At 39.1% G+C, this 14,634-nt stretch overlaps 1 protein-coding gene across 6 annotated transcripts in view; it reads right to left on the reverse strand.

Moving 5' to 3' along the window:
• Positions 1 to 14,634, reverse strand: part of RBMS3 (RNA binding motif single stranded interacting protein 3) — a 703,420-nt gene that overhangs the window by 337,439 nt on the left and 351,347 nt on the right. For 4 of the 6 annotated variants that reach the window (XM_039705023.1, XM_039705038.1, XM_039705030.1 and 1 more), the window contains one exon: positions 9,741 to 9,910. In XM_039705023.1, the coding sequence (XP_039560957.1) occupies positions 9,741 to 9,910 (170 nt within the window). The remainder of the gene's footprint in view (positions 1 to 9,740; positions 9,911 to 14,634) is intronic. The other 2 variants (XM_039705047.1, XM_039705068.1) reach the window with 1 other exon arrangement.

A 14,634-nucleotide genomic window follows, 5' to 3' on the forward strand; every position in this document is an offset into this window, starting at 1 on the left:
TAATAACGAATGTCCACAAACATGAAATAATTAGTTTTAAAAACATTTAAATGATGTCTGCAGTCCTTGATGAAATTATTTGAAGGCTGGAGAAAACTGTCTTACAATAAGATACTTAAACTGCTCCATCTATTTGGATTCTTAAAGAAAAAAAAAAATCTGAGAAGTGACTGCATAAGTGCAGTCATCTATTTGGATTCTTAAAGAAAAAAAAAATCTGAGAAGTGACTGCATAAGTGCATCTGGGAGAAGACTGGAGCAAGAGAATTTAGACAGATCCTCCATCTCATTACACCAAGAACAAACAGTGAAAAATTAAGACCAGAAACTTGATTTGCAAGTGGGTTAGAAGTTCTGACCAGGGAACATGGTTAACAGGAACAAACTCTTTGCAACAGTGGTAGGTTTGCTGTTGTTTCATATCTTCAGTTCCAGAGTGGGTGCTTTTCTGGAACACATTCTTTACACCAAAATAAATTTCTATGCTTAGTCCAGCAACAAAGAAGGGAAATTCAAAGTTCTTAATCAACCAGAAAAATTATGGTAGACTGTCCCTTGGTCTCTTCTGGATCTTAAATTCTATGACTTTGTGAATAATTTTATCCCTTTTAATTATTAGTTCCCTACTATAAAAAAGCTAAAAAGTTAATGTTCTTCTTGAATCAATGAATTACAGAAAATAATTGAAGTTTCATAATTGGATTATAACCCCAGGAGAATATGGAAATGCTGAACTAAGAAGCTGAAGTAAGGAAAGCATGTCTGGTTTCTTTTTTTTTATGTGATCACCAGGCAGTAATAGCTATAAATGCTTCACTTATTACCTGTATCACACTGAAACAACAAGCCTGTGATCCTGCAATAACTGCTATTTGAACAGACTGCTGTGCTTCCATGAAGCTTCCATGGACTTGGGTGTCTGTTGGCAGAAATCTTATTTCAGACTAGGTCCTATCATTCCACATTGCTACTGACTTCATTGTTTTATTCAGGGTTGCCCCCAGAGCTGTGACTAGATACCTTCCACGGGAATCAGAATCTAGAGGTCTCCACATTCCCTAGAGCTCCTGATGGGGACACAGAAAATACATGCCCAAGACAGAGAAAACCTTTTTAGATCCCTCTCAGTTCAACATCTTTTAAAAATTAGGCTGAAAACATTCCGTTGTTCCTGTCTCTGTTTATAATGAGGCAAATAGAAAAACCTCTGACATAGTTGCAACAGTTCTAAGAAATTCCTTCTCCAGTGAACATCTTAAAAAAAAATTAAAACCTTTGCAGTTTTTAACACAAATCTAGTAGCAACACTTGTCACACAAATAATTCTGGGAAGTTACCAAATACTTGGAATGAAGGACATTGCATGCTACATAGCACAGAGCTCTTGTCGATGCTTGTTTGGAATGGTATGAGAAAGTCTAGCGGCTGAACACAATGACATTTTTGTTTTCGTGCTGATAATATTCAATAGCTTTGCCACCGAAGTTGGCATGCCACTTCCCCTTGCATAGAAACTGCAGGCATGCACTAAGGCTTTTGCCATTAGCTGGAAGCAGTGCCCAGGTTATTCTTGGTTTGGGGAGGGGGGCTGTTAAGCATAGCTGGTATTGTTTTCTTTCAGCAAAGCTTTAGGACAATGTAGTTCTGAAACAGAGCAGAACATTATCTGCGTCATACCTTCAAGGAAAAGGTTAAAGAAACATTTCTGCTACACAAATGTCAGAGTGTGAACAGCATGTCTCCATCTCCTCTCAAAAGCTGGTGGCTCCTAAGGAGTATAAACCACATGCCAGTCACAGAACTTCCGTCTCCACTCTGCACATGCAAGACAGCAACTGGCTCTGCTCTCCCACTGCTGCCATCAGCTCTCAAAGGATATGAGATCAGAAAGACACACTGAACCTGACACCATGGAATTCAGGAGAACAAACACCAAAAATGCAGACAAATCTAAAACACATGGATAAGCTTCAAAACAGAAGAAATACAGATAACCAGAACTTGCACTGCCACTAAAAAAAAAAAAATACAAAAAAACAACAAAACACCACTATGACTTAAAGGACAGAAGTGAAGCAACCTTTATCAAACTAACAACATTCCAGCCAGCCTCCTCACTGGAAAAACAGAAACCAAACATCAAAGTTTTTAAAGGGTTGAAAAATTCAGACTGTTGAGAGATCCATGGTTATGAAAGCCCTTTCGCAAAGAATATCCACATTATAAAAACAGATGTGTCCCACAGACTTAGATGGTGGCGAGTCTGTCCTTTGGACAGTTTCTAGCCATGAGCACTTTCAGACTCAAATAGAGCCATGAGTAGCCTCATGAATGGATGGTGATGCCACGGCTGACTGGCTGCATAAAAATATGCCGAGGAAGTAGAGAAAGAAAGAGGACAAGGAAAGACTGGAAACATATATCTCATCACAGGTCAGAAGAAGCTCATTAACTGTGTTGCCCTCCTCTCTCAACACCTATCCTGCAGAGTAAGCAGAACAAGTGGCTGTTATGGTCATGCCCTTCACATTGCTACAGAAAACTCAATATTTCCGAATTCTCTTTTTAGTTGTGGGGTGGTTTTTTTTTGTTGTTTGGTTGGTTTTTTTGTGGTTTGTTTTTTTGGGTTGGTTTTTTTTTGTTGTTGTTGGGGTTTTTTTTTCTTTCTTTTTTATTTCACAAGGACTTTAATTAAAATTAATCAGAAGAAATATTTTCAGCAGCAGTGTGTGAAAATGCTGCCTCCTCCCATATCTTCCATTAAATCAGGTTCATCCAACTTGAAAGAAGACAAGAAACTCTCAGTGACACTGCCACACTCCAGTGAAAAGACAGGCACATTCAAAACAGAGGAGAGTTCAGGTGCCCATTTATTACTTTAGGCAGATTATTTTTCTGCCTTTCTTCCTGACAGTGGCAACGTTCACATCCCAGATGGAGCTCTCTGTAGTGCTGTGGGCATTTGTTGACCTAAAGTTTTGTTTTCCCTGATGAAAGAGGCAAGGTAAGAAGAGGATTGTTTCATTGCCTACTAAGGCAGCTTTAATGATTATTTCTAACAATGGAAGATGTTTGGGGATTATTTCAATGGCAATGAATGTACAAATGATTTTTCAACTGTATCAGGTAAAGGAGAAAAAACCTGTACACATACATGTTCATATTTACACACTACAAAAATATAATATTAATATAACTGACTGCAAAACTGCAAGGCAACAGATTTTAGAAATAAAGATGTTGTTCAAAGGAAATACAAGGTCACTGCCTTGCATCACTTCAGACCTAGAGAGTTCCATAATGTTTTTCACAGCACTGATAAGCATCATCACTACAAAGATGTCTTTAATGCAAAAATTAACAAATCATGTCCACAGCATCAGTTTTCTCTGCTTTTATGCCTACATTATGCATCCTTAGCATTCACCATTTGTCTCCTGATCAAAAGCATTTTGACTTTAAAAAATTACCCTTCTTTCCCCATGCTGCCCCTCTCAATAAACTTTTAGGAAAAATCCATGATATAAAGAACTTGAGAAGAATGCAGATTACTTCAATGCAATGTATCAGTGTGTTTGTCTCTGGTCTGCAGACACAAACATTAACAAATGAGAGGAATATACTCATATAGTTCCCTCCTTTCTATCAGCACATTAGTCCAGCAGGGTGCTTGGTTCAGCAGTACACCCTTCTTAGGACTGACTTTGCTTTCCTGATTTTACTTGGAATAACAAAGAAAATCTAGGGAAAATTTCCAGTGGAAAATCCCTCAAAGAAAAGGGGGAGGTTTGGAGTTTTTCACTTTTTTTCCCTCTCAAATGTGGGCATTTCTTTAGCCCCATGAAGACTGATCTCTTCAGCAGATTTCATAGCCATTCCCAGTTCTCATATTACCAGGATACACTGAACCAAAATATCCACCAAGACTTTAAGCAGGAACTATTCCCTGTGATGCCACATGGTTCCTATATGAGCTAATCCCACTGAATGAGTGCTCTCACCCTCATGCCCTCTCAGTCTCTGCTCTATCACAGAGCAATGGTGTCAGCTGATATTAATTACAGGAGAGAGGGAGGTTGTGGTTCTGTTTGAATTAATATGGAAGACAGAGTGTGCATTGCTTTAACACACAGAATGTTACAGTATGCAGTAAATTCCTTTACCACTCCAAAGGTTACTTCTCAAAAATTGAGAAGCAGATGCAGCCTAATTTTCTGTAAGTCTCAAATAGTTTGGGTTTTGTTTTCACCAGGGTTGGGATGAGAACATCAGTTTACACTGGGTATAAATTTTGTCTGACTTCATGGTGGAACAGATTTACTGCTGAGATTGTTTTGGTATTTTTGGTCCTGAGCTCACTATGCCAATTGTATTTTGGTTAACCTTAATTTTATCTATAGTTCACAGTATTTTCAATTATTTTTATTTAACTTTTTAATGTAGTAAGAAACAGGAAAGGAAGAGAATTTACTTTCCCCACACTTTCATTCCATCAGTTTTCATATAATATAATAATATAATATGATAGAATATAATAATAATATAATATAGTCTTGTTATTTTAAAAAATATAAGGAAAATAAAAATAGTCAGGAATGTGTAACTCTTGCTGGCTTAAGACATGGCAGGAATTACCATTATGAACTTGCTATCAGGCTTGGTCTAATGGAAATGTTGCACTTGTTGCAGCTATTAACAAGACAACCTATCCTGAAAGGCACCTTGAACCCCTCTGAAACCTCAACAAACTCAGCCTTTTTCTGTAAGGGCAAAAGGAATGCACACAGTTCATTCCAAAAATAGTCTAGAATTTAAGTAAATTAATGTGTGACTTTTCAATTGATAACCTCAGTTACATTAGCCTTGGGACTAACCCTTCAGTAGAACCCAAACAGTGACAGCCTGGATATTTATTCAGGCGTTCCACGAGACAAAACCAAGGGCATTCAAAATTAAACAAGAGGCTAAAATCTCACACTTAATGAATTTTCAAGGAGCCAGTAGGATACCTTCAGACAAAGGAGAAATTAAAAAAAAAAAAAAGCCAAAAAAAACCCCCAACCCCACTAACCCAAAACAGCCACAATCATTGAATAATCTGCTCAAAAGTATCAATCTAGAAGCTTAAAGAAAGCAACACTCACAGAAATCAATATGCAGCAGGGATTTCCCATACCTGAAAAACCTCAGAGAATTCTGTCCTGTCTTCCTCAAGAGTTAGCCTGAGCAGCATACAGTCTTACTCTCCTTAGGTTTAGATATTTCTACTGTTGTTGTTGTCTTAGTTAATTAAATAGGCCCTTTAATTTTACCCTGGAACACAAAGAACTCAAGTTGACTGAATCAAGACGGACAGAGGTAGTCTTTGAATACATGTCAATGTCTTAACTGTGCAATGCAGAAGGCTTAGGTTCAGCCAAATGCTGGAGTTTTATGCCAACTTTTCAAAATTAATTGAGGGGGGAAGAAGAGACATAAAACAACTCTTTTCCCAAATTTTCTGTCCTTTCTGCAAAGCTTATATTACCTTTTAAAAAATTTTGGGCCTAAATCTTCTTTGGTGCAAAAATGTACGAACAAACAGAAATACCAAAATCTTGAGAAGTGGACTGACTTCTTTAAATTAAATATGTTTTTAAATCATAAAGCTCAGATGTTTAGTCTGTGCGTAAGATTTCCTTCAACTTATCTTCACCAGGATGCAGTTAGGAAGAACAGGATGAGTCTAGTATAATAATAAGGCACTAATTCATCTGTGCATGTTTTTAAGAAGATCTTGAAATTCTTCTGGGTGAAATATAAGGCAATGCATGAAAATTAAAGTGAGATATTATGAATATTTCAAAGATAATAATTTATATTTTGCTTGTAAAATGACACACCATGCAAATTTTCCTGTCTATAGTGTTACATTTTAAGGCTGATTATCTTCCCTTTTGATGAAGAGCATATTTTTACTGGGCATACATACAATGATAGATACATATAAAAGGTGTATACCACTGCACCAGCAGAGAGTGTGTACCTCTGAGAAATAAATTATAATTATGTGATACTTAATATTAACATTACAAAATATGCAAGTATTTAAATTTTAGACTAATAAGTTCCGATGATCAATATAATCACAGATAAGTATAAAGCCTCTTTTTTAAGAACCTCAGAAAAGGTTAAGAGAGGCCAAGGTTCATTTTTAGCAGTTCCTTTGCTCAGTGTTTATGAAAATCCAGAAGATTATGCATACCCAAAAGAACAACAGATTCTTCCTTGCTTTAACACTTTTACTCTTTTTTGATGTAACTTTTGAAAGCGTTATTGTATAGAGTCCCAGAAGATACAGTGCAGCCTAACAACTCTCTGCTGCAAAAGCGAATTTGATGAAATTCTGCTGGACACACATTAAACCAACTACTGAGGATCAGAACCACACAAAAAGAAAAATCTTCCAGTAGCAATTTTTTTTCCATTTACTCAGCTACTGTACAGTCTATGATGACTTGTTTTCCTTTAGTTATATGAACAGTTTGACAGATTACTGTGACAAGGTTACTCTCAAATTGATAAAAGGTTTGATAGTGTCGGAACATTTGTCAGAAATGTCTCACATCACGTGTAATGGACTCTGCACTTCAAGCATCAATGGTACTCCAGTCTGCTGTTTTCTGTTTAGTGTGCAATGCACACCAACAAAAACACACAGCAGAAAGACAGAAAAGCAGTCAGGATTCATCAAAACAGCCCTGTACTTTACCAAACAATTCTGATTAAAGGGGTTTCACTTCCTTAACCCACCTCACAAAATGAAATTAAATTAAAAACTTTACACATGACTTGAAGGGTGGCCTCAGTATGGGACTAAACATGAAAATGGGATGAGGTCTGAAAATGAACATAAACATAAGTGTTTACAGCATTTCCTGTACTTCTGACAGGGAAATATTGTGGGTTTAGAACATTATTCCTCAGCCTGCCAAATGTGAGACATTAGAAGTTATAGTTGTACTGCTAGCAGCCTTGTCCCATGCTAGAGCAGAGGAAATGGGTTCAGAAGGACTCATTTTAGGCACTGGCAGCTAGCCTATGGGAACCAGTGGGCTGGACATAAGCCAGCTTTGGTCAATACTTCCCTTAAATACAACTCTCCAAAAATGTTGTACTACAAAATAATAATATGGTTTATGGATTGGAATTAAGGTTTTTACTTCACATCTTGCAGCAAATGATGCTAATATTAGGCTATGCAGGAAGCCTAGGAGCCAGCACCTTCTGCTCATTTGTAAATGCCTGTTCACACAAAGACTTTAATGCCTGGTGAAGCCCCAGCCATGTAACAACAAAAGAGCTCTACAGAGGACAACATTACTGAGCAGAAAAATCCTTTTTGTTCATATAGCAGCAGACTGTTGGGTTTGGTTTTAGTGGGGTTTCTGGGGACAAGGGCTGGGTTTGAGGGTTTTTTGGGAGTGGGGACAGGTGAAGAGATGGAAGCTTTGGACCTTTATCAAATTCTACTGTGTAACCACCTGCAAACGTAAAGAAAATATTTTGCAATTTATTACTTAAAATGTACACATTGCTGTCATGAGCAAGAGTGTCTGAGATTGCTTAAAAAATCACTGGCAAGGGTATGAGCAAAAGTCAGATTTAAGCATTTCTCAGATCATACTGCAGCTTGGAAAGCAGTGGGGGGGAATGCACCAGCACAGTGGCCAGTACAAATTCTTGTATTTGCATATGTTTAAGTTTCCCTACACTGTCTTTCTCTTCTGCCTTGATAAATTCTTTTAATTTTCTGAAAAAAAGAGTCAGAAGAACTATCTGGTTTCTCCTTACTGACATTCAGCCAAAGGATAGAAAAATCAGCAAAATTAGTGTCAGCATTTTTCTTAAAGAGCATCTGTTCACACAGGAACCTCATGACAGCAAGACAAAGCCCTCTAATCTTGTATCAGATTAAGTTTAGTGGAGCACATTAAAAATGTTGCCACAGTGCTAAAAGGAAGTTCTGAGATACTCCGTGTGCACTTCCCATACGCAGACAGGGGTAGGGAAACACTCCCTGAACTTCACGATTCAAGTATCACTGCTCACACCACAGCCCCACACCATGACAGCAGAACGTAAGCACCAAAGCTGTGAGGCTCCTTTAGGAATAGTTAGTTCAGTCCTGATCAGCTGAAAGGGTTTATGTGAACTGGAGAAGGGTCAGACTGCCAGAAGATGTATCGCAAAACAGCTTTTTGAATGCACATCAGCTTTTTGAACATCAATAGACTACAGCCAATTTATACCTACTGAGGATCTGGCCCTTGAACTGGGATTATCTGTGACTGTCACATGTAGAAAGTGTCAGTGAATGTAGTTTGTACAAATGTTGGATGGGTACATTCACATTTCAGCTTGCATGAAATATGAAACATCAGCAGAACGCTATTCTCCTGTGAGCAGTGAGTCAGTTCTACCCACAGAAGCTTTAATAGCAGAAAGTCACAGGGAAGAGCTTCAAGTTCATTCAAGCCCAGGTATCACATCAGCAAGGCTGCTAGCTCCAGTCCTGGCCAGTCAAGCCCACATAAAGAGTACTCAGGGAAGTATTTCAGGATTTTTAATCAAAATCAGGAAATGCAGAATGTCATAAAATTGTAAAAACCCACTGAACTGCTACTCCTATTGCAAGCTTCAAAATAACAGCCATTTGGATTCAAGTCTGTAGATCAGCCCCAGACTGTTCCTTACTTTACCAGATTTCATTTATTCATGTCTATTGGAAAGGCTGATTTTTGATGACAAAATACAGAGATTATGTCATCTTTTGGAATAGATTACTCTATGGCAAAAGCACTGCAGTTCTGAATCATAACAAGAGTGGACTTTTAGGTTTCAAATTTCTCCTTGTGCTTATTTCAACATTAAAAAAAAGTGTTATGCTAAATTCCAACATGGTGATCTCTGGCTGGAACCTCCAACTGCATTATTCCCCTCCCACATGTCAACAATAATAATAAAGACTTTGGAATTCCAATCAGGTTGCCATTCCATATTGTCCACTACATTTAGTCAAGAGAAGAAGGGTAGAAGAGATTTTAGGAAATAGTTCTTTTGATGATGCATGAGGAGCAAAAAGCTCCTTTATGCCACTTCTTTGGTTTCAACACAAATAAAACACAATAAAACTAATCTTTATCAGTACAGTTTGAAAATACGATACCTCTCAAGATAATCAGGGAGGTAGAAGGTGTCACTTTCTACAGCATCATTTTTCAGTGGCACTATAGTTAATTAGATGTTAATTATATGGCTACAAGGCCACCTTCAGTGGGTTTCATACTTCTCAGTCTTTGAGCCCAGCAATGTGACACAGCAATCATAAAATGTGATAAACGATTGCGGGAGGAACACCCATGTTGTGTAGTGCACTGGGTTGTGATTCACAGATCATTGTAAGTATAAAATCTGTCATTAGGGAGGTTTTCCTGCCATGCAAATTCTCCTTGTAACCTAAGAAATCAACCAGATTAGAGCAAACAGAAGTCAATGTGAAGACCTTCACCTCTCTTCCCCTAAACTCATTACCTGAAGGTTTTTAGCAGGCATTAATTAGCCATTCAACTAAAGGAAAAAATGTCAACCTTCAAGCACAGCAGGCTTCTGATGTCCTTTAGGGCCCACACAAGTGTAAGCAGGAAGGCCAGCTCTGACGTGTTCCTACAAAAGACACTGAGAATGGGAAGGGCACTTACGGCTGGCACAGCTTGATAAGGTCCTGGTCGGTGGTGCCGGGTGGAAGGCCTCGAATGTACAGGTTGGTTTTACTCAACTGCTCTCCGCTGCTGTTGTTGCTGCTGTTGTTGCTGCTGTTTGTGCTGGGGCTGGGAGGAGCCATGGGGTGGGGAGCTGGTGCATAGGACTGCTGGAAACAGAGCAAAACAAAAAGGCTTTTAATGGAAAAGGCAAAATAGTGTGGCAGAAGCATGTGCATTACCTGGGTAAACCCAGAACTATGCTATGCTTCTCTTGCCCTCCCTGACCACTTCCAGCTGCCCATTCCTATGGTGCTGTACCCACTCCAAGCCAGCAAGGCCTTGCAAATGCAAAACAGGACCAACCAACATTGTGAGTTCAGCCATAGCTATGAAATGCATTATTCTACTATACTTTTAAATTTGGAATTAAAGTAGCTAGATCACAAAACAAAGCTCTGAAATGACAGATACTCAAGGAGTAAGTAGCATTAAAGAAGAAATTAAACACAATCTGCTCTAAGAGTATGCTAAAACACAAATAAGAATATCTAGCCAAAGGTACAGAAGCTGGTGCCAGAAGCCGAGTTAGTCTTTTCTAAACACGAGGAGCACCCAGTACACACACAGTCAGGTGGCAGAGGGTTGGCTAGTCTGGGAGAGGAAAAGAATTCCAAAGCAGCCTGAAAACACTCTGTTGTTACGGATGCCTTTCGCAATAGAGAAACAGGGTTTGGAAAAGACGATCAGGCCAAGACCTTCTGCTCTCAAAATCATACCCACTTCTGAACAACCACAAACCACACTCAGCAACTGGGAAATATTGCTTAAGAAGGGAGGCATTCTCACAGGGAAAAACAGTATTCTCCCCTAACTCACTGGTAAATACATGCTGTGAAAAAAGACACCCACATGCTAGAAAAATTACCTAAACATCTCTGATCTGAAGCAACAACAGAGAATTTCAATTGCTGCAACAATCCCTGGGTTTCTGACCACTGGAGTATTTACTCACAGCACAGGGTGCTTGCCAGGAGAACAAAGGAGCAATTGGAAGGAGGAGACCATCCTGTCACCACTGTGACCTATGCAGAAAAGCTGAAATCTAGGGAAGAACTTGCAGGAGCTGGAGGATCCTGAGGACCGAGCTCCAGATGGGCAGCCAGGGGAAGTGGAGTCAGAGCTCCTGGAATGTAGTTGCCTGCTGAGAGGGAGAAAATCCCATTTCCACAAGGCAATCAGCACACTCTGCTAACTTTATGTGTAGTGGCAACAGCAGGTAAATGTTGGACCAATGCTAAGTTAACCATGCTATGCTAATGGACTAATAAAAGCAAAACATCTGCAATTTTCATTACAGCAGCAATGACACTTTAGTGACTTCTAATATGCTTGTTCTACTTTTAGGCCTTGAACAGAGAAAATATTTAAGACTATGAGTAATTCTGATCATGTTAATCAATTGCCCTTTTAATGTCAGTGGCTCCACTTTAGTGCTTATAATTATGCATATACTAAATCACAGTCTTGGTAGACGGATGTTTCTGAATTAGTAGCTCTAAACTCTTTCAAACAAGTCCCTTTGTTTAGTCCCTTATTTAGTAGGAAAAAAAGTTGGAGACTATAAAGGGAGCATCAATGACAGGTGATGATCAGACGTTTCAATGAAATGAAACGCTATAATTATGCATATACTAAATCACAGTCTTGGTAGACGGATGTTTCTGAATTAGTAGCTCTAAACTCTTTCAAACAAGTCCCTTTGTTTAGCCCTTATTTAGTAGGAAAAAAAGTTGGAGACTATAAAGGGAGTATCAATGACAGGTGATGATCAGACGTTTCAATGAAATGAAACACCACACCTGCACCGATGCCTTTCCTCCTGGCCTCCTCCTTCCTTCTTCCCAGTTTCTCCCATTTAAACCAGGAGAGAGGGAACATAGTTCCAAGTGTCAAGACATCAGAATTCCTCTGCAATCTCACCTGGTTGTAATGTGACTCAAGTAGGAGCCATTAAAAGAAAAAATACAGGTTTTTAGTGTGATCACCATGCTATCAAGTAATGACATTCACTCTCATCTCCAGTAAAAGAGAAAGGGCATTGAGCTCCCTTCCCCAAGTCTCTGCAGATACTTTTGCTGACAATCAAAAGCACTTAATGCATACGGATCATATTTCTCTGCACACACATTTTATCACTGGGTAATCCCCACCCACTCGAGCTTCAATGTCATTCCCAGAAATAGAGAGCTGAAGCAGCAGCCCTTAGTATCAGCACAGGCACCACCTCAACTGAGCTCCAACACTGGGGACACATCTTGGAAATCAGCTCTATGCCATGGCTATCGCCCAGCTGGATAACACTACAGGCAACACTAACCTATATTAAATAAGTAAGCATCTGTATATTATCATATCCTGTCTGAAAGCATATTTAAAACTCTGTGCACTGCAGGGCCATGGAAGAAGCAGGTATGACTCTGTATAACATGATGGGCTTTAATATATCAAGAGCTCAGGAAATATCCCACGGTAATCTTGCACATTTTGAGCATTGCTAAGGTTAAATAATAAAGACAAACAGAGGTCGAGGTTACATTCTTTCTGCTTTACCCTACACCTCCCAGATTACCATGCACATTGAACGCATGCAAATGACGTAAAGCAGTGAAAGATCTTCCCATAAGCAAATGAAGTGCTATGTACGGTAATTATTAATTGTTATTATTATATATGTCTTAGCAGGGGATAATGAGTAAATGTCCTATTCTCACACCAACCTAATAACCAAGAAAAAAAAAAAGTGGAAATTTACCTTTGAAATACAAAGAGCAATTTTCATTCTATTATAAGATCTTTATCCTCACACAGAGGAAAACACTGGGGGCCTAATTCTAATTTAAGACATTTTATCCCTCTCAGCCAGCTGAAAGGGGATGTGGAAGTGAACACAAAATACATTTACACCAGTTTTGAGGCCACAGCTATTAAAAAAATAGAAGAAAAGTCCTCGGTATACAGAGAATGAGGCCATATGACAGGCTGTCCCTCAAGTAAGAGCTGCTCAGACAACAGGCACACATGGATGGATGCCTGGGTTCCCAGCAGTACCCTTGGAGATGCTTTAAGAGAGGCAGCCACACTCCGCTTTAGGAGATGCTGATCTTCTCAGCCCAGCAAACACTGCTACACTCCAAATCCTCTTCACTAATAAATCTCAGCTACAGCAGCCTACAGTAATTTCCATGCATATCCAATACCCCAGAATACCATCTGCAGAAAGATTACAAAATTGCCTGTACTGACGCTGATGACATCTTCTGGCTGGTTGCCAGACTAAAAGCTTCAGGTCAGAAGAAAGCTTCCCGTTCTTGTTTCCTGAGCTGCTGAGTGTATGACTGATGGCAGAAGTATGCACTGTGCCTCCAAATGAGCAAAGGATCTGGTTTGGAAATCTCCAAGTAATAACTAGAGTGAAAGAAATGACTGGCAACCTAATGGTGATCCCAGATATGGACCATTCGGTACAGGATCCTGGACAATGCTAAAGTAGGGCACTGTCTGGGGAGCTACCTGCACACCTGGTAGCAGGAAATGTGTGCCTTGTTTGGATGTTGGACCCCTCCATGGCCGGGGGAAAAGCACTTAACTTCTCTGCCTCGAGAGCCAGAAGGAGCACCACTGTCAAGAGTGGTTCAAAACATCCTGACACCAGCTGCAGAAACCTGGAAAAGAGGTTTTGCCACGACAACCAAGTACAGGTTGTACTACACCTCTAGAAAAAAAAAAGAAAAAATAAAAAGAGGCAAAATCGAAATGTTTCACTTCAAGAGAGAGCTGAATTCAGAGCTGGTTTTGCCATTAATTTTTCACATAACCAATGTAACCAACTCATTTTTCAATTCTCATGCTTCATTATTCAGTGGAGAGTGTGTGGGGAATGAACTGGTTTGTAGATCATTCCAAGCAGCTTATTAATTTAGCATGGATGGCTAATAGGATTTGTTTTCATCTTTGAAAAATGAATGAAATTTCTCCTTTTTCATTATTTAAAAGTGAAAAAATTAATGTGCTAATTCTTATCCATTCTCAGGAATGAACTCTTCTGCTTAAACCCTACAGTTCAATTCTTTGAAACAAAGTGTCCCGTGAAACTGCACACAGCTAAGCATGAATAATGAGATACACCTTGGTCTTTCTAAGTAAATAACCCAGAAATGCTGAACCAGAAGCTTCTCAGATATTAAATGAACAATGCTCCTCCTTCTAACATCCAACCTCCTTACACAAGAACAGTATTTATCTTTCCATGGCAACCAAGTACTCTTAGGTAGTTTTTCACTAGTTGCAAGCTTAGACTAAAGTATTTTCTTTCCAAAGCAAAACACTACTTAAAAAGACAAATTTCAAATATTTTTCACATACAATTCCTTTTGGATGGGAATCACAGGCCCCAGATGCCAAGTTGTAGAGTCTGCTTTATTAGCAGCAGCTGGCTCCTTGGCAGGCTTCTGAGGCAGTCGGGCTTGTGGTTTGGAGTGGCCTCAGAGCCTAGGATGCAGCTGGACAGCTATGCTAATGGACTAGCCAATTTGTTTGTAGTCACCTTTGGCTATCCCAGATTTGTACTCTTTTATCCACTTGAAAGGGAGGTCTTGGAAAGATTCCCTATTAACACCGATATGTTGACTTTTCCTATCGTAGTCCATATTTTATATGAAAAAATGAGTACAACACACAGTCCTACATTAAAACATGTGTTATTTAAGCAATTGTGAACACACACTATCCATTTCACTCTGAATGGAGTGTTTTCCAGCTGCTAGATTCATCTAAATGCCCAATTACAACACAATTCCCTTCTCTACCAATTGAGAAAAATAAAATAGGACAA

The sequence above is a fragment of the Passer montanus genome, unplaced genomic scaffold (genome assembly GCF_014805655.1).
Source record: "Passer montanus isolate IOZ18808 unplaced genomic scaffold, ASM1480565v1 scaffold10, whole genome shotgun sequence".
Classification (NCBI taxonomy): Eukaryota; Metazoa; Chordata; class Aves; order Passeriformes; family Passeridae; genus Passer; species Passer montanus.